The sequence below is a fragment of the Diorhabda sublineata genome, chromosome X, assembly GCF_026230105.1.
Source record: "Diorhabda sublineata isolate icDioSubl1.1 chromosome X, icDioSubl1.1, whole genome shotgun sequence".
Taxonomy (NCBI): domain Eukaryota; kingdom Metazoa; phylum Arthropoda; class Insecta; order Coleoptera; family Chrysomelidae; genus Diorhabda; species Diorhabda sublineata.
In genome coordinates, this window is record NC_079485.1 from 9,479,414 (window position 1) to 9,501,795 (window position 22,382).

Consider the following 22,382-nt stretch of genomic DNA (forward strand, 5'->3'; position numbering starts at 1 on the left):
TTTATCCGAGCGGTCCTTCGTTTTTTCATGGCTGCCCCCCACCAATATATTCCTCGATGAGTTACCGTGGCAGGGATGTCCTCTTGTAGGTTGACAATTTTTTTATCCTGTCTATCATTATATTCAATATATTTTATACGTATATAGAATTTGCACATATTATATTGTTAACCAATAAACAGAGACGATAAGATTCATTCCAATGTGGAATCCACCTGTTCTACAAATTTTCTTGATGTATCACAAACATGTGATTATAACTTATAACTAACAGGTCTCATATTAACAAAACCTCTATAGAACAAATATTTGCAAATTAAAATGAATATTTATATATACATTTCTATTAGTATCGCGAATCTTTTAATAGTAAACAATGTAAGACAGACCTGAAACAGGCAAAATACTGGATTAAATGTGACACAGCTGAGGGGTAGATTAAAAATACCATAAAGCCTAACATTACGAGACTACTCGTTTTAAAGTACGCATCAGAGGTCCGCCTAAACAGTCATAACTGTGTAGGTATACTTCAATGTGAGTGTGACCAAATTTGCAAAAGCCAATATCTGTCAAGGTTCCAGTATTAAGAATATTAGTACGTAACACCAGTTTTTGTTCAAGAAAATGGCGTTCGTGGTTAGGTGTTGAAAAACAACGTAACAAATTTCATAGAAATTCTAAAATTAAGCTTAATCTATGATGAATGGAATCCAAAACCATTATATAAGAAATAATGCAATTTTTCATTACTCTATCCTTTTGTGTAATGAAAAGACTAACCAGAGAAATCACTTTTGAGGATCAGTTATCAGTAAAAAAAGTCAACCTTAGTGGCTGGTTATCAACGAGGCTATGGATGTTGCCCTTTTATGATAATAAAAGATCAATATCACAAATATCCAGTACTTTTACTGTTCTTCTCAGCAGTGTTTTCCAAGTATAGTACCAACTACTCAATATTTCAAAATAAAACTAGTCAAACAGTTATGTGAAGATCATTTCGTATGACACTTCAAGATTAACATGTCGATAAGTGCTCACTCAAGATGATCATATAAACGGACCAAATTTTCTTAATAAAAATTCAATTATGCTTCATCTACAATAAGGGATAATGTGGATTACAAAATTACGTTATAAGCTTTGCTTGTATTTCCTAAACTTTTATTTTGGTAATACTTTAAAACCACAATATACACTGCTAAAGTCTTGTAGGTAATAGGCGTCGGTAAACTGCCTACCAATGAACCCATTAATAATGTCCGAACAACTCGAATTTATTTTTAAATAGATATAAAGGAGTCTATTTAAATAGCTTATTGAATAATTCGATGCGGATTTGTAAACAATTGAACCTTTTCTCAGTAAATTGAAATTATCTCTATCCACAAATGATTATAGGAAATACGGAAGATAATTTTAACAAATAAATAATACCCTTCACACGATTTTTTATAGTTTTATTAGCATAACACCCTATGTATTCTTTCAAACTTTGATAAAACTACTAAGATAAAGTTTTAGTTACATTACATCAAAGGACTATAAAATTATTACTATTTTGGTGAACAGGTAATCAACATGATTCTCGACTTATCAAGTGAGTAATCAATTTGTTCTGTGAAAATTACTGAATATCTGAGGGTAAAAATAAACTGAACGAGTTTTGAAAAATTTATTGAAATCTGACAAATATACTTGGCAGATACAACAGAAAACAAATAGAGCTTGATAGCAGTTTATTTTAATACATATTCATACATTTATATATAGCACATCCAAAGTGAGTGTTTTACGGTAAACATAGGGTTTTTTGGGGAAAGGGCAGGTATTGGCCCATGCAGTGGTGTGCAAAATTAATTAGGTGGACTAAAGGTAATGTAATGATTGAAATGACTCGAAATAAAGAGGTAATAATTCATGGAGAGTTCAACAATGGAAAAATACAAAATAAAAAAGATAAAACTAAAACAATGTTATTAAATAATAATTTTAATAGTTAACGAGTTAGACCTTAAAAAAAGTTGAAATTTCAAATAAATTGTCACATCGGAGGAGACATTAATTTATATAAAAAAAAGTAAAATAATCAATTATAAAAAAACAAAATTTGTTGCAGAAGAATTGACATTAAATCACACAACATTCAGCAACTAAAATATACAATCACATACTTTAAACCAGTAAAGCATATAACTGCATATCTTTTGACTGTTTGTTTATGGCTTAAATTACTTGTTGCGAAAAATTATATGCTGGTTGTGTGACAATGTAACATAATTTAACGATTTACATATCTCCTAAAAACATTTTAAATATCAAAAGTTTCATCAAAGTGAAACTCAAAAACTGTCAATGAAACTTCACAACCAAGTTCCACGAATACGTTAACTTACATGAAATTTCATTTTTGTAACGAATAGTTAAAAACGGACACGCCACACTTCAATTATCACCAGATTCTTGAGGCTCATCCGCTTCCCCCTGTAAAAAATAAAGTGGATGAAGTACAGCTTTCAGTCAAATTCATAATTTTGTTACAAAAAATTTGTCAAACATAAGGTGATTTTTCTCAAAACCTATAAGAGTTATCACAAAACTTTAATTACAAAAGTTCTGTAATTTAAAGGAATTTTCAGATTATTGACTATTGACCTATAAATAGGTCGATTTTATGAAAGTTACCTTTGTTTTTACCACTAAATCAAAAAACGCAATAAAATATAGGAATTCAAATTTCCAAAGTTGATGTCGATACTGAAGAATTGGGACACCCTGTATAATCAATGATTCAATAATCTAAAAATTCCTTTAAATACAAAGAACTTTTGTTATTAAAGTTTTTTGGTAACTCTTACAGGTTTGGGGAAAAGTATATAGGTCACCTATGTTGGACACCTTGTACATATATACCAGTAGTTTAATTTACTTTAAATATTTGGTAATTTTATTAGTTTAGTTATTATGTTATAATCTATATAATTCCAAATCTAAAGACCAGATAATAGCTTCTGGTATATTTGTTCATTTACTAGAAATATTAAATTATTATATATCAACTTTAGAGTATTCTCATTCTCAAACACTACTACTTTAATGAAAAACGAATCTTCATTAACAAAAATTTAGATTAAAATCTGTAATATAGAAATAATAAATTTTACCACGTAAAATTAAATGACATTATGTAGTGGGCTTTCGTAGGTAGCCCATAAAATTATATTTATTTATCAATATTAAAACTAATTTCAACAGTCTAGAAGCAATAAATTGTTTATCTACATCTGAAGAAACTAAAGTGAGTGTAGTAAATCGAATTACTCTTAAAAATAATATCTGTTAAATTCCCTTAATTTCAAATCACATTTCACACAATTTGCTAGATATTCACTAATTTTATAAGGGTGTTTGAAGACTATACAAGTTATAAAATTATTTTCTGGGGTTTTGAAGACAGTCCACTACTTCTTTTAAATATAAATAGTTAATCTAACTATAAGAAGCATACCTGTGTGTCACTTGTCCAAAGTGTGAGGTTGTCTCGGAGCAGCTGCATGATAAGGGTACTGTCCTTATACGAGTCTTCATTTAATGTGTCCAACTCAGCTATTGCATCATCAAAGGCCTATGAAACCATTAATTTAAGATTAAAACTATAATTTAACCGCTTATCTCTCACAGTATTACATTTACTCTTAAATCTGTCTTCCTAAACCAAAATAGAGATGTTTATAAATGAAAAATTTTGGTCCAAAAAAATTGCGCGATTGAAAAGGCCAAACAAGAAAAGCAAGGAAATGATTATTTAGAATTATCTCTAGAGCTATTAAGGTCTAATGAGGAGGGTTTTGCATCAATACATAACAATGTATGAAACAAGCGTTCAGAGTGAAAATGGCAGGTTTAAAACCAGACAAAGCGTTTGGAGACAAATCAGTAAGCAAGGTCAGTAATGCAGACTAAATTTTATTCCAAGACTTTCTTCTAATCAACCAGGGGATTACTACATTTGATTGATTGGATAACTACACCAAACAGATAATTATTCCGTAATATGGCAAAAAATCATATCAAACTGATCTGGCTTCAACTGATTTCACAAAAATATTTCAGAAAAAGAAATCCGGCTAAGGTTTCCAGTCTCCTGAAACCAGTGTGTTTTCCTATGTTGTCTCCTATTTTCTATTTGTGCTCGTTTAGTATTCTTTTCATTTTATTATTATTTTGATGTCAAAATACTATTTCTATTTATAGCATTCATCCAAAACGTGCTAAAGTGTTTTTGAAGCATATGTAATTATTTTTACATAATATAATACACCAGTCTTCTCAAATGAGTAATTGCAGCAACACTAAAGCTTCCAATCAACCACAGATTCAACATAGAACAGCACATATTAAAATTTCATTATTAAAAATATCGTCACAGTTTTCTCACGTAATTTGCTTGAAAAAAATTTAGGTTTGTATAAAATACGCATTGTAAGCACCTGTGTGCTTACAGTGCCTGGCCGGCATAAAAATTTTACTTGTTGAAGTTTTAATATATAATAATAGAACTTCGCTTCAGGTGAATGTTTAGGATTTAAATCAGATTTATCTTTTGATAATAAATATAAATACTGTGCAAGACAAGGTATAGAGCAAACCCAAAAGCACAAATATAACAAATTTCAATGTAATTGTGTGGGTTTTTACAAGCAACTAAAGTTAGTATTCAGGCAGAATTACATCACAAATTGGCAATGTTAATAACAGTCGCATATTTAAAAAAAAATCACACAAACTAACAAAAAAAAATAAAACTATAATAACCTGTTTAGCTAAGTGACACGCTCTTGCAGGTGAATTTATAATTTCATAATAAAACACTGAGAAATTTAAGGCAAGACCTAGCCTAATAGGGTGGGTAGACTGCATTTTGGACTTTGCTATATCAAATGCTTCCTGATATGCCTTTTGTGAGTCTTCAACCACTTCTACACAAGAAAAAATGAATTATTTGAAAACAAAAACATTTGATAACTAGATATCAAGAGTACATGAAAACTATTGCCTTCCATGTAATTCTGCCCCTGCTGTAAATAAAAATGTATTAACCTGTTTCGCTAGTTGGCATGCTTTATCTGGCGAATTTAATATCTCATAATAAAAAACTGAGAAATTGAGTGCCAATCCCAACCTGATTGGATGTGTTGGCGTCATCTTTGCCTTAGAAATTTCAAAAGCATCTTGGTATGCTTTTTGTGAGTAGTCGACGACAGCTGGAAGTTAGAATTAAGCAAAGTTTATGCAAGAAAATGAAATCTGTAAGTTCAAACAAGTTAAAAGTAAAAAAACAGAACTATTGGTTGCTACTCCATGTTATGACCCAATAAAGAATAAATTTTTAAAACATTCAAAAAAGGAAACCTGAAGCAGCTGAAAACTGGGGATTTCGAAAGTTGAATGCTTTATCAAGCATTGGATACGATTTAAAACTACACCCTCCTATAATATTAACGGATGATTTGTATTTTTCAATTTTAAAAAATATTGCAATGAATCCAAGTAAAAAATTATAGAGGTGGTACTGAAACTTAAAACTTATGTATCTTTTAAATTTCAACCACTAGTGTAGGAAATTTATTCAACCAAAAATGTACAAAATAAAATCAAAACTACGGGCATATTTTAATAACACACATTTCCTTTTCAAGCAAAAGTTTCAGCATGAAATTTTCCATCCGGGCATGCATTAAATCTCATTGTTGATTCCAGTTTACTGAAGAACATTACATATTTTAATTCATTCAAGAGATAGCATATGTAATTGGATATAATAAAACTCATAGGGGACTAACAACATTAGAGAAACTCTAAACTCTATTTCTTCAAGGTCGAAGCTAATAGCTGACTATACTATTGCTAGGATTTCGGTATTTTCAAGATAATTCTGGACGAATCTTGTGATATGCAGTTATGCAGGAAAATAGAAAACTTTTTTTCTACAAACAGAGCCAAAAATAGGATGTATTGTTTGTTTCTTGATGAAAAGCGGCAAGAAATATCGACGAAGCAAAATATTCATGTAAAAACCCTTGTATTAGGGTTTCAAATTACAAAGATCAGTTATACGCCCAATGACTCAACTAGATTCCATTTTATTTCTTTATAGTCTCCTGAAAGCCTTTTACATTTCCAGAAATCGATTACTGTGCCATATGGAATTTTGAATCATGTACTTATGAGGAACCTTCTACAATCAATGCAATAGCTGCAGCACACTCTTTGGTGGTGAGTATCATATTGCCGAAGATAGTCGCGCCCTTTACCATATTGTGAGAAATGTTTAGAGTTTCAAGTGTGCAACAGTATGGAATTGATAGGACGATATTAATCTACTGACTTAAAAACCTGGATCAAGACGAATTTAAAATTTGGCAATGTATCAAGTTAACAAATAAATTTTATTATAAATACATGTCGGCTATGATGACCAATATCGACATGAAAATTCTCTAAAATAAATACAACTAAATCATTTTTTTTTATCCGTGGGACCATCAAGTGAAATATTTTTTATATGATTCTCAAAGAAGTAGAGATTCTATATTTTCGTCAATATCCGTGTCACCACATGGAATAGCTTCTATGTTATGAATCCAAGTAGTTTTCTTTTAGAGATATTTGCAAATCAAGTAATCAAATCTTTACAAAGAATTCTTTTATTCAACATTATTATAAATAACTCTTGGAATGTTTTAAAGTTACAATCAATTCATATGACAATTTTATTGCAGATTTACAAAAGTAGGTGGCAAATATATTCTAAAAATAGTCTGGTTCACTGATTTATCGCCGTATTATATAATTTTATTAAATTTGCAACACATCAGGACTACAAAAATAGTATTCGTTACAAATTATACATAAGAACAGTTCACAGTAATTAGTTAGGTAATAAATTTCAATCGACCTAAAAGTCGTTATTTGATGGGCGACAATTGGATATCTATAGTAAAGGAGAAAATATTGAACACTAAAACAAAATGCCGACAAATTAAAATAAGCAAATTGTTTAATAAAAAAACATCTTTGTGTATGTGACAAATTATGTACACAATACAATATTAAATTTTTTATCTTTATTACAGGCGCGGGTAATTGGATAAAAGAATTTGCCTGATATTGGAATATTTTAAGAATATTGTCAATACCATAAGCCAGTTACTAAAAAACTGAAACAGTGTCCTTGGATAATTACAGTATAGTTGATTTGAATATATATTTTAAACTAGCTGTTGCTACATATCAGATCCAAAAACCTGTTAATGATAACAATATATTTGATCAGAGACAATTTCCTTTGAATAGATTAAAGTTTCACATAGTTTATTTTCTGAGAATTGAACAATCAACATATATTCGACTAAGAACTGGACACCATGGATAAATATTAAACTGATATATTAAAATCAAATCAAACAAAAGAGTTGATAAACTCAAGACATTCAATATTTACTTTTCCTGCTAATAATTAGTTTTATCTTATATAACTGTGTAATATATTTTGAAAACAGGACGCATGAGTGAACACTACATACTGACTAAACCTTCAGAAAAGAAAATATCTAAAAATTTATTGTCAGTTTTTTTTAAATTTCCAAATGCCTCCTTAAAATAATAAAATAACTAAAAATGATTCCTTTATTCTAATTTATTTCGATTCCCTACTTATCCTAAAACATCTGCCACTTGTTTATTTTTATATGAAATAAAAGATATTTCCATTAAATCCAATAAACAAATTTAGTGTAAGCTGAAATGATTTTAGATAAGCATTTGTTTTAAAGATTGACTCAAGTACTATTACTACCCAAGTATTTATATACCTTCTTCATAAATAGTTTATTGTGATTTGTTCTTCACAAACAGCATAGAAAAAAGTTTTTTGGAAGGTTAATTTGACACACTGATTTGCAAATTCTAAATTACATTTGGACTCATGTACCAAATAAATTCACGTTTTAATAAATTGGAGCAATTGAAAAATCAATATATTTCCATTAATAGTAAAAATAAAAAATCAAAGATATTTTACCTTGGACTTACAAGTAACAATAAATTATGTAATGTTGGGTTTGATATTGAAGATGTCAGTTCTATTTATAAAGGCGTGGAATCAATAAATTGAAATTAAAAAAAAATCAATAACTCTCAATTTTTACCGATGTTAAGAGTAAATAAAACAGGATTTTGCAAAAAAATAAATCGATTAGTTATAACATCAATAGCAAATCAAGCAACTTACTGTTCCTTGTATCTCCGGTGGCTACTTCTGCGAGATACCTGTAATAATCTCCTTTCATCTTAAGGTAGAATACTTTTGATTCTGCATTGCTAGCTTTGGGAATAAGGTATTTGTCGAGGAGTCCCTACAATTAATACTGCTATATAATTTACCAAAAGAAAAACAACTAAATTTTTCTTTACTTAAATGTTATCAGTAATTCAAGATACATCAACTTGTTCAGAAGAACGAAAGTTATTTGATAATTATTTTGCATCATATAGAATCGACTTATTTAAATTATTGAAATGAATCATTCAAATCTCAATTTACACTATACTGAAATGGAAGCACATATTTCTGCACAACTGCACTACTCTTAAAACAAAAACTCAGACTGTTAGGTGATATTGTGTGCATAAGCTTAATTTAACAAAATATGTAAAAAAATCAATGATGTCCAATTGTTTCAACAAAATGACGATTGTACACTTGAAAAAAGAATTATAGAACCTTATTGCTACCATATTCCAAGAAAAACAATGCACATGGATTATGAGAGTAGCCTAGAAAGTGAATGGTCAGAATTTGTAGTATAGATAAAATATCTTAAATAAGCATGAACTCCACCAATTCAAAAGTTTATTCATAGTTTTAAAAGACTGAATTGTTCAAATACGTTTTTTTATTCCAACCACTATTTGTATTATTAGATTGTGACAAATAGCACTCATTTGTACAAATAAGTATTTCAACAGATAATGTAAATGACCTCATTCAATCTAGTTAAGAGTACTTTTAAATTAGTCCTACATATAAATGAAATAATTTTTTCATCAGAAATGAGTCATAAAAAGTATAAAAAGCAATGAACTAAAAATTTAGATCTCTACTACCCTATTTACACTATATATCTATATTATATACACTCATATATTGCAACATTATGGAATGCTTTCTGGGATATCTCATATATAAGTGCTGATCTAGTCAGTCACATAAATATTGCTATAATTTTTTATGTGATAATGGATCGCCATAACAAAGAAAAATAGATAAATACTTTACAAACAATAGATATTAAAAATCGCATGCTGTACATAACAATGTGTAACCATGTGATATTGAAGTACTTAAAAAAATATTTATAAATGGCTTGTTTTTGTTCATAACAAGTTTTGTATTCTTGATAGAAGTTGCAAGTAAATTTTATGATTCTTTGTGCAATGCTGAATGATGACTAATTACAAAATTATTTGCTTAGTAAAGTACTAATGATAAATAATGAACCTTCACTGTTAAACAATATCACCAATTTAATATTTAAATCAATAGTTGCAGTTCCATCTGAAATTGTGAACTAGTGTTGTATCACAAAAAAGAAATACTAAGTTTTTCTAAATAAATAAAATTGTTCACAATTCTGAGAAACAATTTTTTGAATGAATAATAACATTATGCATTTATGCCCTGACAGAACACTGATAAATATATATAAATACATATTACCATATCTTGTGTGCGAACTATATTACAAGATTCACTTACAACAAATATTTATAAAAAAACAACTAGTAATAGAAAGTTTAAAGTGAATAAATAATAAAATACGAAAGCCAAAGAAATGTTTAGAACCAATTTCAAATTTGTTCATAAAAATATCTGTAACTTACTAAATTATATTCATAAGAACAGAATAAAACTTACAAGGACATCATCGCAGATCTCTCTCAATTCTTTTTCAACCTTCTCTCTGTACTCTTTGGCCATTTGTTGTTTTCTTTCAGAACCCTCAGTCTTTTGCTCAATTGAAGAAATTACTCTCCACGACGACCGCCTCGCACCTACAACATTTTTGTATGCCACTGAGAGGAGGTTTCTTTCTTCATTACTTAACTCTACTCCCGTCTCGGTAACAGATTTCATTGCCGAAGCCATATCATCATAGCGTTCTGCTTGTTCGGCAAGTTTGGCTCTTTGAACTAATTCATCTTTGTCGGGAGCGGACATTTTTTATCTAATTCTAAATCTGGAATAAAAAAATTATGTGAAGTAGTAAGAATCCATCATTATTAGTTATAATAATGTTAATCAAACTTCACTCTTTGGGACAACACCCAGAAATTCATAAAATTCAAATACCTGTCGATTTTTCATTCAATTGAATAATCCCGACCATTGTTAATCCAGCCAATTATAAACGTCATTAAAACGGTGATCAATAATAGTTATGTAAAAAAGATGAATAGTATATTGGAGTGGGAAATTTGGTAGAAAAGGAAAATATACATTAAGGGGCAAAATTATTATTCATCTTTGGTTGCGCGATTAAAAATATGGGGATGAGGAAAATGTCAAAAGCCAAATTTTTGGCTCAAAACATCAGAAGATTGAAAGATTACTGTTGGCCAATAGAAGACCTACATTTGTACTGCTGCTTGACTTACCCCGATTAAGAAGAACAAAGGATTATTGAAGTTTTGTTCATGGATAATACAAGAATTTCTGATTAATGTAAGACTTGGAGAAATATTTTCTTATTGCACAATTTAGTGATTTATAAAAAATATTCTGGAACTTAATTTGTTCTGATATACATAAAAACAACTAATCCCCCCAAACATGTCTGATCCATAAATATAGAAGAATGTACAAGACTGGAACCATTCTATTCAAAGAGAATGAGAAAACATTAACTTCTGTAAATAATCTCTAAGATAAAAGAATCAAATATATTTTCGTTCTAGTAATGATGTGAAAATAGAAAATAATATGAGGTAAATGTTAAAACAAGTTTTGAAAAGGTACTAACTAAAGTTAATAATAAATTCAAACAATTTTAAATTATTCAAAATAATGTCACATTCTAACTTATTTCACATGACAATACCAAAGTATTTCATATTAACAAGTCGCACTTGATAATTTTAAATATACAATAATTTATACAATTCCTAAGTTTCCAAATGTGTTCTATGTTACTTAAAATTGCAAGATCTTTACAGTTGCACATATTAACTTTTTATTGTAGTGATTTTTCTAGATCTTATAAATAATAAAATCAATTTGAATTTGGGCTCGCCCTATTAATTGATTTACAATCATTTACTAAAACCATTTTAATTGAAATTCAATCAATGAACAATATAGGTGCTTCATCTAGAATTTAGGTTTTAAAGGAATTTACATAAAGCAAGGTTATAAATAATCGATAAATTGTAAAAAGTACATCACGATACAAAAATCTTATTCAAGAATGCAGTAAATGTACATTGAAGTTGATTGTATTCTAAAATTTGAATTATGACTAATTGACGCTAATAAAAAAATACCAATTACAATCTATAATTTGAGTAAGAGGAAAATTTGCTTATTCTAATAATAGAAATTGTACATTTACCAGAGTATATCCAAAAAAGTAAGGTATTTCCACCCCTCGTTCACAAAGTGGGAAGACCGGCAATGAACTGGCAACGACAAAGATAAAAGCCCAACTTTCAACTACTGCGCTACTCCATCAAGGCACCGGCAAGCGAATGACAATATGGCGTCAGCCACACCTTTTACTGTAATGCGTAGTTAAAACGGATTTCGAAAACGTGCGCCCTTATTTACCCACAAAACAAAATTATTGGCGTAAAACAGATATATTGCAATAATTTTCAAACAGCCGTATCACGACACAATGACCTCATCAATACAACTACGTAGCAGTGATACATTTGAAAAGAATTTGTAATCATGTAATGTTCAACGTCACGGACTTTACACCATAAAATATAATAAACCAGCATAGTACATTATAGAACTTAAGTGTCGCCAGAAAGAATTTTATCACTTAAAAATTCCACAAAGGATGTTGAATGATGAAGGTCAATACTGGCACACACGATGACTGATTAAAATACAATAAATTCAAAGAATATTCCGAAATCACGTTCACAATTTATCATTTTCTCATTAAATAATTGCTCACACAAAAAATTAAGCGTTACTTACAGTTTGCTTCAATAAATTACTTAAATTTTGTAACAGCCGACGCTGTACACACTACTATGAACAAGGAGTAAGGACTAGATCAGTGATCACGACTTCGACGGCCGCGACGATCGATGAAACCGTCGTGCTCAAATTCTAATCATGGCGGTTACAAAAAATTAACGTGTTTTACGGCGTTTTATAATATTTCAATAAATATATTAAAACTACAGAATTGCATGCATCTAAATACATATAACAATATCTACTTACACTTTTTGCCCAAATTTTTATCACTTTTACAGAAATATCCTTTTAATGCCAGTGGTGATTACAGCAATCCGGCAACAAAAACTGAGACAGATGAAAGAACCTGAACGATCCTAAGACAGAAGACTGAAAGATGACCCAGTGCAACCAACGTAAAGTAATAAAATTCCCCAGAGGATGGAACTTTGGGTAGCGTTGCCAAGAATATAATAAATTTCTTGTGAGTACGATGAAATCTGTAATGTTTTTGGAAATCAAAGATATAATTAAATTTACATATGTTTTCAGAAATTAACATTTGTCTTATTGATGCGAAAAAGAGAAAATAATGTTATATTAAGTACTTGTTACTTGGTTTTAATTAAAAAATCTCACATATTTATTAAAACTTTGCTTTTGGTTCTTCCATTGCTATACAAAGTAACAGAATTTGTTTAATGTTTCTGACTTAGTTCTGAAATTTTTTAATAATAATATTTTGATCAGCAAGGGTTTCTATTATAAAAAAAAGCCATGTTCAAATGTAAAGGCCAATTGCAAGTTCCAAGAGTTGGAACTACTTGGAATAATGTGGCTATACTCAATCGCTAGTTCATTCTGATTACAGTCCAAGATATTATGAAATTGGTGAATATAGAAATTATAAGGATATGCATAAAAAATTATACGATAATTTGGTGTGGTATATGAATCGTACTCATATAAAATTTTCCATAGGCAACTATGTAACAAAAATGGACTTATAACATAACGGTAGCCAACATTTTATGACTGCGTTAGATACAAGTTTGGCAATGAACAATGCTGCTATCTATCTAAATTTTATATTAATTGACGTAGCTGAATAGTAGATATCTAAATTTTCCAATCTGCTAGAGATATTTTGGTTTACTTATCAAATAACGAGCTGTTTTTTATAAATCTGTTATTAGGTATTCTGTGGACAATAATGCTTACATTCTCCCAATTCATATTTTTGATAGATATAATAAGTTGGAATTAAGTATTATACCATAAACTACATGTCACGTTACATAAATGTTGCTCATTTCTATTTATAAGGGTTATTACAAGGTATAATGAATAACTTATTTCATGGCCCAGTTGCGTATATGCAACAAAATCCTTTCAGATATGTGAATTAGACTAGAAGCTACCTAAACAAAATTCAAATATGTGTATTAGAGTTGATACATTTTTTAGATATATTTTTTATATTGAATTCCCTATTAGCAACTAATTAGGCCCAGATATTTTGATTTTAAATTTGCCGCTACACAATCTCACCAACTTATTTTGCAGGATTCATTAAAACAAAAAGATACAAGATTAACGATAAGTGCCTTTAAATAATTCCACGTGCAGCTGATGCTAATCTTCAAAATCTCTTATCTTAACTTTGAACCAGATGTTGTTTGGTTCAAAACTAAAGCTCTTAACTTTTTAATAGATTTGGATTAGAATAAACTAGTTTGGCATGACTGTAAAAGTCAAAACAATAACCTTACATTTCCATGAAATTGTAGGTTTCACTTTTCTATATAGTAATAATAGTTATTTAAAATATTTAAGTTATGCTAACATTTTTGTAAATAGTCACTTTAAAATCAATTTTGTTTAAAATGTTAGGACGTAGTTTCAATATTTTTGTAAGTATTGCTGTTTATAGTTGTCTGGCGCATTTGCATTATTTATTTCTATTAAATAACACCTGTACTTTATAGCACTGAATAATATACTTTAATTAATGATATCATTTTTTTATTGAATAAATTAAACAATCCGAATTGTTTAATTCAGGTTTAATGACTAAGGTTTATAAGCCCAGTGCTTGAGTCCATATTTGATATGATTGAAATTATTTCAATTGGTGATTTCTTTTTTGAGAAGAAATATATTAATTCAAATAATTGATATTAAGTTGTCTTAGTTCTGCTCCTGTCTATAATATGTACTGTTTATTAAGATTGGTCCCAAGTTTTGTTTGAAATTTTATTTAATAAGCATCTGGTGCATTAATATTTTCACTTAAGGGTTTGAATGCATGATCTGAAATGTGAGCTAATTCCATATTTTTCTATACTATAAATAAATTGATGCAGTGAGTCAAGGTGGTTTAGTTTTAAAATGTACTTAGCATAATAAACATCAATTTTAAATTAGACAGAGAAGAAATACAGATCAAGGATCAGGCTACATTTTCCTTTAAATAGAATAAACATAAACTTGAATAGAAAAATGTATAAAATAATAAAAAATATCAGAGAATGTTCCTAAATTATTTGATACAATCCAATAGAGTACATACAAATGAATAAAGGTAACAACTATAAAATCAATGCAATCAGCTACATAGTGAAAAAAGACAGAAAAATTCAATTATACATTATAAATTAATATTATGTATATTATAAATTATTAATGCTTTATTTAGAGGTTCACACGTTAGGCACAATGGAATATAAGTATATTTAAGTAAAAAATCCACTACAGTCAATCAATAACAAAATTAAAACTAAATTATGCAAAAGTATCCAAATTTGTTATAAGTGACTCGAAATTTGGTATTAAAGAGCTATTTGGAATAAACTCCTGAGCAAAATGAGAAATTTCAAACTATAACAGAAATATGTCATTTGCAATTTCTAATATAATTTTTTTCTAAATTTTGCATATACATATATTACTAACTTCAATTCTTTTGTCACATAAATGCTGAGTGAAAGAAAATAAAATTTGCTATTTATATTCTTTGATTTATTTTCGTCACGTATGCAACTAGAAATAATTATTTTTAAAAATAAAGATATCAAAGTTTCGGTTTTTTGAAATAGCACAGAAATATATCTCCCCACTGAGTACAAGTCATTAGTCATTGCAAATTTATGCAATCAATTCATGTGTTATTGAAGTCTTCATTGAAAAAAAAACAATGCTGCTATTAGTATGAGGAAAGGAATATAATCTCACTAAGTTGAATGATAGAATTATAGATTATTCTTGAATTGATCTTGTTGTTGTGTCCATTCTGCGTTTATCTAACATCTGTCATTTATTTAACAAAGAAACTTTGGACAATTTATAGAATATTTATTTTTTACTTTTATAATAAACTGATTCATATTTGCAGTCGTACTTAGTTGAAAGTTAAATAGAATACTATAATCTCTGTATTGATATCTAGTTGCTCTTTGTTAATACCAAGAATACTTTGGAGGAGTAACATTAATTAATATATCTCCTTTCTGAGTGTATTATATAACTGATGTTTTCCTGAAGTTATTCAAATTTCAGGAGGTTGTACCTGAAAAAAGAAATGCTGAACAAAATTAATATATAAAAAAATAAGGAATAAGACTCCATATTTAAATGAAAAATTTGAAACAAAACAGAAAAAGGAATTAAAATAACCAAGTGAAAAATGATGATATGAGATTTATAAGGGATTTTCAATTAATACTCGTTTATACACTTTCCTTGTAAAACTATCAAACACCTTATTCACTTGTTATACAAATTCGTTTTTGAGTTAATAATAATATTGCAGGAAACAGTATTTATCTTATATTTAATATTATGCTCTTTAAAACATTCCATTTGAACAAGATATACACAAAGTAGAGGTGTCTCTGATGCAATACAAAACTGTTTATATTATTTAAAAATCAATCACATGATTTTACTAATTTAATTTTTTTGTTTTAAGAGAAAATATGGTTCCTTGCAGAACAACATTATTATTCGAAATATAGGCCTTGTTCCAATAGTAGTAGAACAGACAGGAAGAGGTGAGCGTTCTTACGATATTTATTCAAGGCTACTTAAAGAGAGAATAATATGTCTCATGGGACCTGTTCATGATGCAATGAGTTCCTTAATAGTTGCCCAATTATTGTTTTTACAATCTGAGTCTTCCACAAAACCTATTCATTTATACATCAATTCTCCTGGAGGTAGTGTCACTGCTGGATTAGGAATTTACGATACTATGCAATACATACTGCCCCCAATTGCTACTTGGTTAGTATTTAATTATATATATTATTTAAAATTAATTTATTGAAAATGTAACATAGTAAGGTAAATTGTATTCAATGTATGAAGAGATCTACAGTAATAACTAATGGGTATATCATATCAAAAGTCTGTCCTTAGATTCCTACCATTAAAAAAATACACTGCTAGTGAGAGAATGTGTATTTCCAATTACATTGAAAGTTTAATCAGATAATTTACACAACTTTATATTTTTTCAGGGAAAAAGTTAATAAAACATTTCAACAGATAAGGTGAACATGTTTCAAACTTATCTATTTAATAGTATTCATAATTTAAGATATTTATTTATTTGTTCATTACATTTAATGAATGATTGGTCAGCATTTTTGAAATGAATATGTTACTAACTTGCCTGCTATTACTATTTAATAGCTTGTATTAGGGAAACCACGTATATATTGGCAAAACTAAATGATTTGGTGAAATTTGTTCAAGTTTTTATTCTTAATATTATTCGGAGTGGAACGACTTTGAAGTGTACAAAATTTTTTTGCAAATCTTTAAAAAAATGATTACTTGTTTCTAATGCTCTGAAACTGTTATAATGAATAAAAATGAAAATATAATTATGAGCAAACTAGTATAAGTGCAAATTATCAAAAATTCAAGTGTTCAATTAGATTTAAATTAAAATTTTATGATGGTCCCACTAATTGTTGAATATTGATCCTAAGTATTGAACACCTAATTTTTCTGGCAAGTGGTTCAAGTGAAATTAATAAAAGTTTTTGAATTCATATTGTATACTTATTTTTGTTAGGTGTGTTGGACAGGCATGTAGCATGGCTTCACTATTGTTGGCTGCTGGTACTCCAGGCATGCGACATTCCCTACCAAATGCTAGAATTATGATTCATCAACCTTCTGGGGGTGTACAAGTAAGTAAAACTATCTATAGCAGGAAAAGGGCGGTAAATTCAAAATTCAACATTTGGGGTTAGATATGTTTTCATATGTAGTAGTATACTAATGAAAATGCCAAATCTGCAGTCATTTTCAAGATATAACGGTAGTATTAATCATATGTATGCTGAATTTGAGATCTAATTAACAAACAGCCCTGAGTATTGCATACTAAGCTAAGGAGCAGTAACAACACATATGGCTTTTTTACTTAGCAGACATAACATGTGAAAGTCCTGCTTAGGAAGTTACTAAGGTAGGGTTACTTACGGTTTTTTAGCTTATGTATGGTGTTTAGTAAACAGCAGTATTGATATATTTCTAAACAAGATTGCAGTATCTGCTCTATATTAACGGACAGTATATACAACAGTACCACAGAACATACCTAAAGAAGAAATGCAAACTTAGTTGTTATTTAGTGGAAACAACATGATGGCTTTAGTTATGTGGCAGAATTAATCTATTTTCGTAGGTCATTTAAATTTACAACACAGAATATCTACTGTATTCTAATTATTCTTTTCCATCCAGTCCTGATTTCTCAGTTTCCTGAATTCATTCATGATAAAAAACATCTTAGAATTGGGATACGTTTATTTACAAAATATTTACAACACAAATTTACAAATATCACAACACTTTAATAGTGAAATGACTAAACTATATCAATTTATCACTGTTGGAATAATAGGTTGTGAGACTTATTTTGTACATAGAAAGAGCAAAAGTTTTATCCTGTGCATTTTTTTAGTGTACCTTGTCTATGAATATTTCTCAACTGTGTATTAATGAATTCTTTCATTACATTATTTAAACTTTCTTCTATACACTAAAATGTTCCAATTTCACACATCTTCTTCAATGTCTTTAACTTATTTTTGTTATTCTTCAAACGTTTTTTAATTTAGATATTTTGGCTATTGTATTCCGATGAACTTGATACATTACCATTTCCCTTGGTGTTAGATTGTTCTTACTAGTTCCAGGTATAATAAAAAAACTGATTTTTGTTTGTCAAAACTACTAATTTCCTCTGTAAAAATGGAATGTGAAAATTCATTTGAAAATGATATTGGGTTACTATATAGTCATTAACTTGGGCGTAATCTTCATAAATGGAAGTAGCCAATGAAAGCAGATGAGAGTAGATGGCATAACTTTATACTGCCAATGTTTTCTAGGAAATGATTTTAGGCGATAATTTGATATTGAGTATTGAATTTTACAAAATTCTTCCTATTTAGAACATACATTAGAAAAGCGTTTGGGAAATTGAAAAAAATGTTTGTTCTTGCCAATTGATATTCACAGTAATGGCACATTTTTATTACACTAGCGCCATGATTGGTAAGTGGCAGAACTAAATTTATGTTGTAGAATATTGGATATGTTTTGTGTCTAGTACCATAGGAAGGGTTGGCGCATATAAAGCATTTTTAAAATTCAGTTTACAATATTTTCATTCTTATTTGTTTGAGACTATGTGTATGATACTGACAGTGCTCTTAGTGTTAGTGGAAAGTAAACATCAAGTTATAAGTAATGTGTTGAGTTTTCAAAATTTAATGTATCACGTCATTCCAAATTTTTAGTTGGATTAGCAATGACCAAAAACAATGACTTCCGATGGTTTTATGTTGTAAAATGAACTAGGACTAAGTAAGTGCTTATAAAGTACTTGATTTTTTATAAGACGATGGAGAGAATAAGGCTTTCCAGTGCTCACAATTTTCCTTATGGGTTTCCTCACAAATCTTAAAGAATTCTTTTCCAGAAAATCCTAAGATGTGTTGGCATCATATGCCAACACCACAAGAAAACAAGGCTAATGTCTTTAAAATTTTAGGTATACATTTTAAAAGAGTGTTAAATATGTTACATTGTAAATTGTAGTTAAATTTTTATTACATTTATATTTATAGTATAAAGTATCGATCCTTTTCGTCTTGTTTTAAACTTTGTAATGGAAGTGAGCCATACTAGAGTTTCTTTTCAAATTCCATACAACATGAATAGATTATTTTATAAATACAGTAATTATTCTTTTGTGAATTTATTCTGTTTTATTATATCTAATGGTAGGTTCTTGATTGTGTTTAGTTGTCATTCATTTCAATATTGAACAAGTGTTATTAAGTAGATTAAGTACAAGCTACGAGCTACAGATCTCACTGTTTTGGCTCTTATGCGTTGACGAAAACCTAAAATTTCCGCTTTTGCCAACTTTTTTTCTCAACTTTGTAAAAGATCTTATATCACACTGATCATTGAAGAAAGAAAACAATTTTAAGAATTTATCAATAGCTTGATTCGCTATTTCTGCTGGAATTTGGGATAAACTAAGTCAATTTTTTATGTAGCAATTGTGACGAAGCTAAGAATAATTGTCAAAATTATATCACTTTTGTATTACAATAAAGCACAAGCTTAAACTTTTTTTCCTTAATTTTTTTGGCAAACAATAAAGCTGTAATCAAGATTTTGTCTGAACTTACCAACTCAACCAAATTTTCCCGCGATTGAAAAGAATTGAGAAAATTTCTTGAGCGTTTACTTTGAAGAGGGATACAATAGATATTGATACATATCTTACAAGACGAATGAGCTGTCACCTTTTTTTTTGAACACATTATTTATAGAAGGCGATCTCATCCCTGTAAAAATACAGGTTAGTTTTGGAATATGACTGTTACTGTATCACATTTTAACTTACACTACAATACATGTAGGTATACTTTTGTTTTTGCATAAATGGAAAACAGTGGAAACTAATGAATTATTACAGGAGAACTTTTCTGTATAGAACAATCTAAGTAAAAATTTGAAAAAAATCCCTTTAAATAATTGAAAATTAGAAAAACACCATAAAATAATTTTATTTTACTGTCGAATTATGGTAGGAGATAACTTAATTCAATAATTCTAATGTCTTATCACTCTTGAATGGTCTTATCTAGTGATTCAATTAATAATATCCCTTTTTTCTCAACATTAACAATTATGTTAGTATACTTTCTTGAACTTGGTGATTTCTTACATACTTTTGAACATTTACTATGTAGGAAATAAATTCAGAATACTGAATTCGTGTACTAAAATTATTTGTTCTACAGGGACAAGCGACTGATATTCAGATTCAAGCAGATGAAATTATAAAACTTAAAAAGCAAATAAACCATTTGTATGTTAGACATACTAAACAAGAATTAGCAGTCATAGAAAGAAGCATGGAAAGAGACAAATTTATGAGTCCTGAAGAAGCTAAAAAATTTGGATTGATAGATAAAGTGCTATCAAAACCATTGAACGATGAGACAGATACAACTGAAAACTCAACTTGATTTGTTAACAAATTGTTATTCTATAATGAATCATATTCTTAATGTTTCGTTTAATAAAATTTTGTAAATTAATTCTTGCTTCTCTTCTAGTTTCTAATTTTAAATATTATTTGCTAGAACTAATTTGAATACCACGAAGAAGAACAATCTCACGAAGGTGACTCTAAATCTCCCACCTCTCCAAATAGTACTGGAAAGCGTGGCAGAAAACATCACTTAGAATGTTAAGTTCAAAATCGTCCCTAAATAATGAACAAACCTGGGATATGCCTCAGAATAATGCAATAAAAAAATTTAACTTTGAGAAAAAATGTACCTCAATACTAAGCTGTAGACCTAAATGGGATCAAAACACCATACAAGAAATGAACAGAACTGATATTAAATGGTATGTGGACTAATCTAAATCAGCAGGCAGAACTTGAATCGGAGTATACGGGCCCAGAATCAAATACTTTGTACGCCTATGCAACACACAAAACATTTTTCAAGCAGAAATTTATGCAATTGAAAAATGTGTCCAGTTCAATCTAGAGAGGAATTATCATCATCCTATCCGTAAGCCAAGCAGTTATTAGAGCTTTAAGCTCCAATACTATAAAACCCAAACTCGTTTGGGGTTACTTGGAAAAATTAAACAAGCTCGACAAAAAGAATAAAGTTACCCTACAATGGATTCCGTGACACCTAAGTGAAAGGAAATATAATAGCTGATAACCTCTTTAAAGCGGGGGCAGGCAAGCCCTTCATGGGACCCGAATCCTTCTCTTGTATCAGCTACAGAACAATAGAAAAAGCATTGGAGAAGAAGGTAGATAGGAGAAAAACCAATTATTGGGACAACCTACAGGAGCTGAGACAGGCAAAGTCTCTCCTGGGAAACTATAACCAGAGAAGATCTGCTGAATGTATCAACCTAAATGAGAACAACTTGTGAATACTAACAGGAGTTCCATCAAGGCGTTGTCGCCTTAATGGACATCTGAAGGCTAGACAGCAGATAATGTGACGTACAGATTCTGTTGCACAGAACAAACCTCTATCCACATTCTCTCGAAGTGTTAAACACTACGGACATCCAGAGCACTACACCTGGTAGCGTATGAAATAGAAGACGAAGGTCTAAGGCAGCTACAGCCATTTCACATTCTAATAGGAGCGGGATTAACAGATCAGCTGTAAACACTAGGTTCCCCAGTATCATAGCAAGAAAGGGGGACACAATAGATGGTTTGGGACGCAGTGTATGTAATACCTCAATATTTACATACATACATTAGCTTTTAACAAAGTTACTTAGAAATTATATCCAATTGGATATTTGGTTTTGTTTCCAAAGTTCAATTAATATGAATATCTAAAAATTAAATGTTTATTAATAGCAGTAAATTACAAGTAATTACATTCCATAGAACCAGTTGGTTGGTTCTAAGAACTGGGATATATTGTTTTAGTCTATATTTACTCTTTTGGTAGCGACTTGTATCGTTGTGGTCGTGGTGAGACCATGACGTCATGATTAACGTTTACGAAGACCCTCGGCAAGAGGTGAG

At 29.3% G+C, this 22,382-nt stretch overlaps 2 protein-coding genes across 7 annotated transcripts; one reads left to right on the forward strand and one right to left on the reverse strand.

Moving 5' to 3' along the window:
* Positions 1-1,728: 1,728 nt before the first annotated feature.
* Positions 1,729-12,729, reverse strand: LOC130451840 (14-3-3 protein zeta). 6 transcript variants are annotated; one of them, XM_056791145.1, is made up of 6 exons: positions 12,527-12,729; positions 9,983-10,304; positions 8,297-8,420; positions 5,104-5,267; positions 3,512-3,628; positions 1,729-2,487 (listed from the first exon to the last, which is right to left on the reverse strand). In XM_056791145.1, the coding sequence occupies exons 2-6, from the start codon at positions 10,283-10,285 to the stop codon at positions 2,449-2,451; spliced, it is 747 nt and encodes a 248-aa protein (XP_056647123.1). In that variant the 5' UTR covers positions 10,286-10,304; positions 12,527-12,729; the 3' UTR covers positions 1,729-2,448. The 6 variants fall into 6 exon arrangements, with proteins under 6 accessions (XP_056647123.1, XP_056647125.1, XP_056647127.1 ...); XM_056791147.1 differs by lacking the exon at positions 5,104-5,267 and adding an exon at positions 4,819-4,982 and having other exon boundaries at positions 12,527-12,683; XM_056791149.1 differs by lacking the exon at positions 5,104-5,267 and adding an exon at positions 4,819-4,982 and having other exon boundaries at positions 12,275-12,543.
* Positions 12,730-13,865: 1,136 nt separating this feature from the next.
* Positions 13,866-20,901, forward strand: LOC130451841 (ATP-dependent Clp protease proteolytic subunit, mitochondrial-like). Its single transcript, XM_056791152.1, has 4 exons — positions 13,866-14,172; positions 16,230-16,543; positions 17,343-17,460; positions 20,602-20,901. The coding sequence occupies exons 1-4, from the start codon at positions 14,146-14,148 to the stop codon at positions 20,827-20,829; spliced, it is 687 nt and encodes a 228-aa protein (XP_056647130.1). The 5' UTR covers positions 13,866-14,145; the 3' UTR covers positions 20,830-20,901.
* Positions 20,902-22,382: the final 1,481 nt, after the last annotated feature.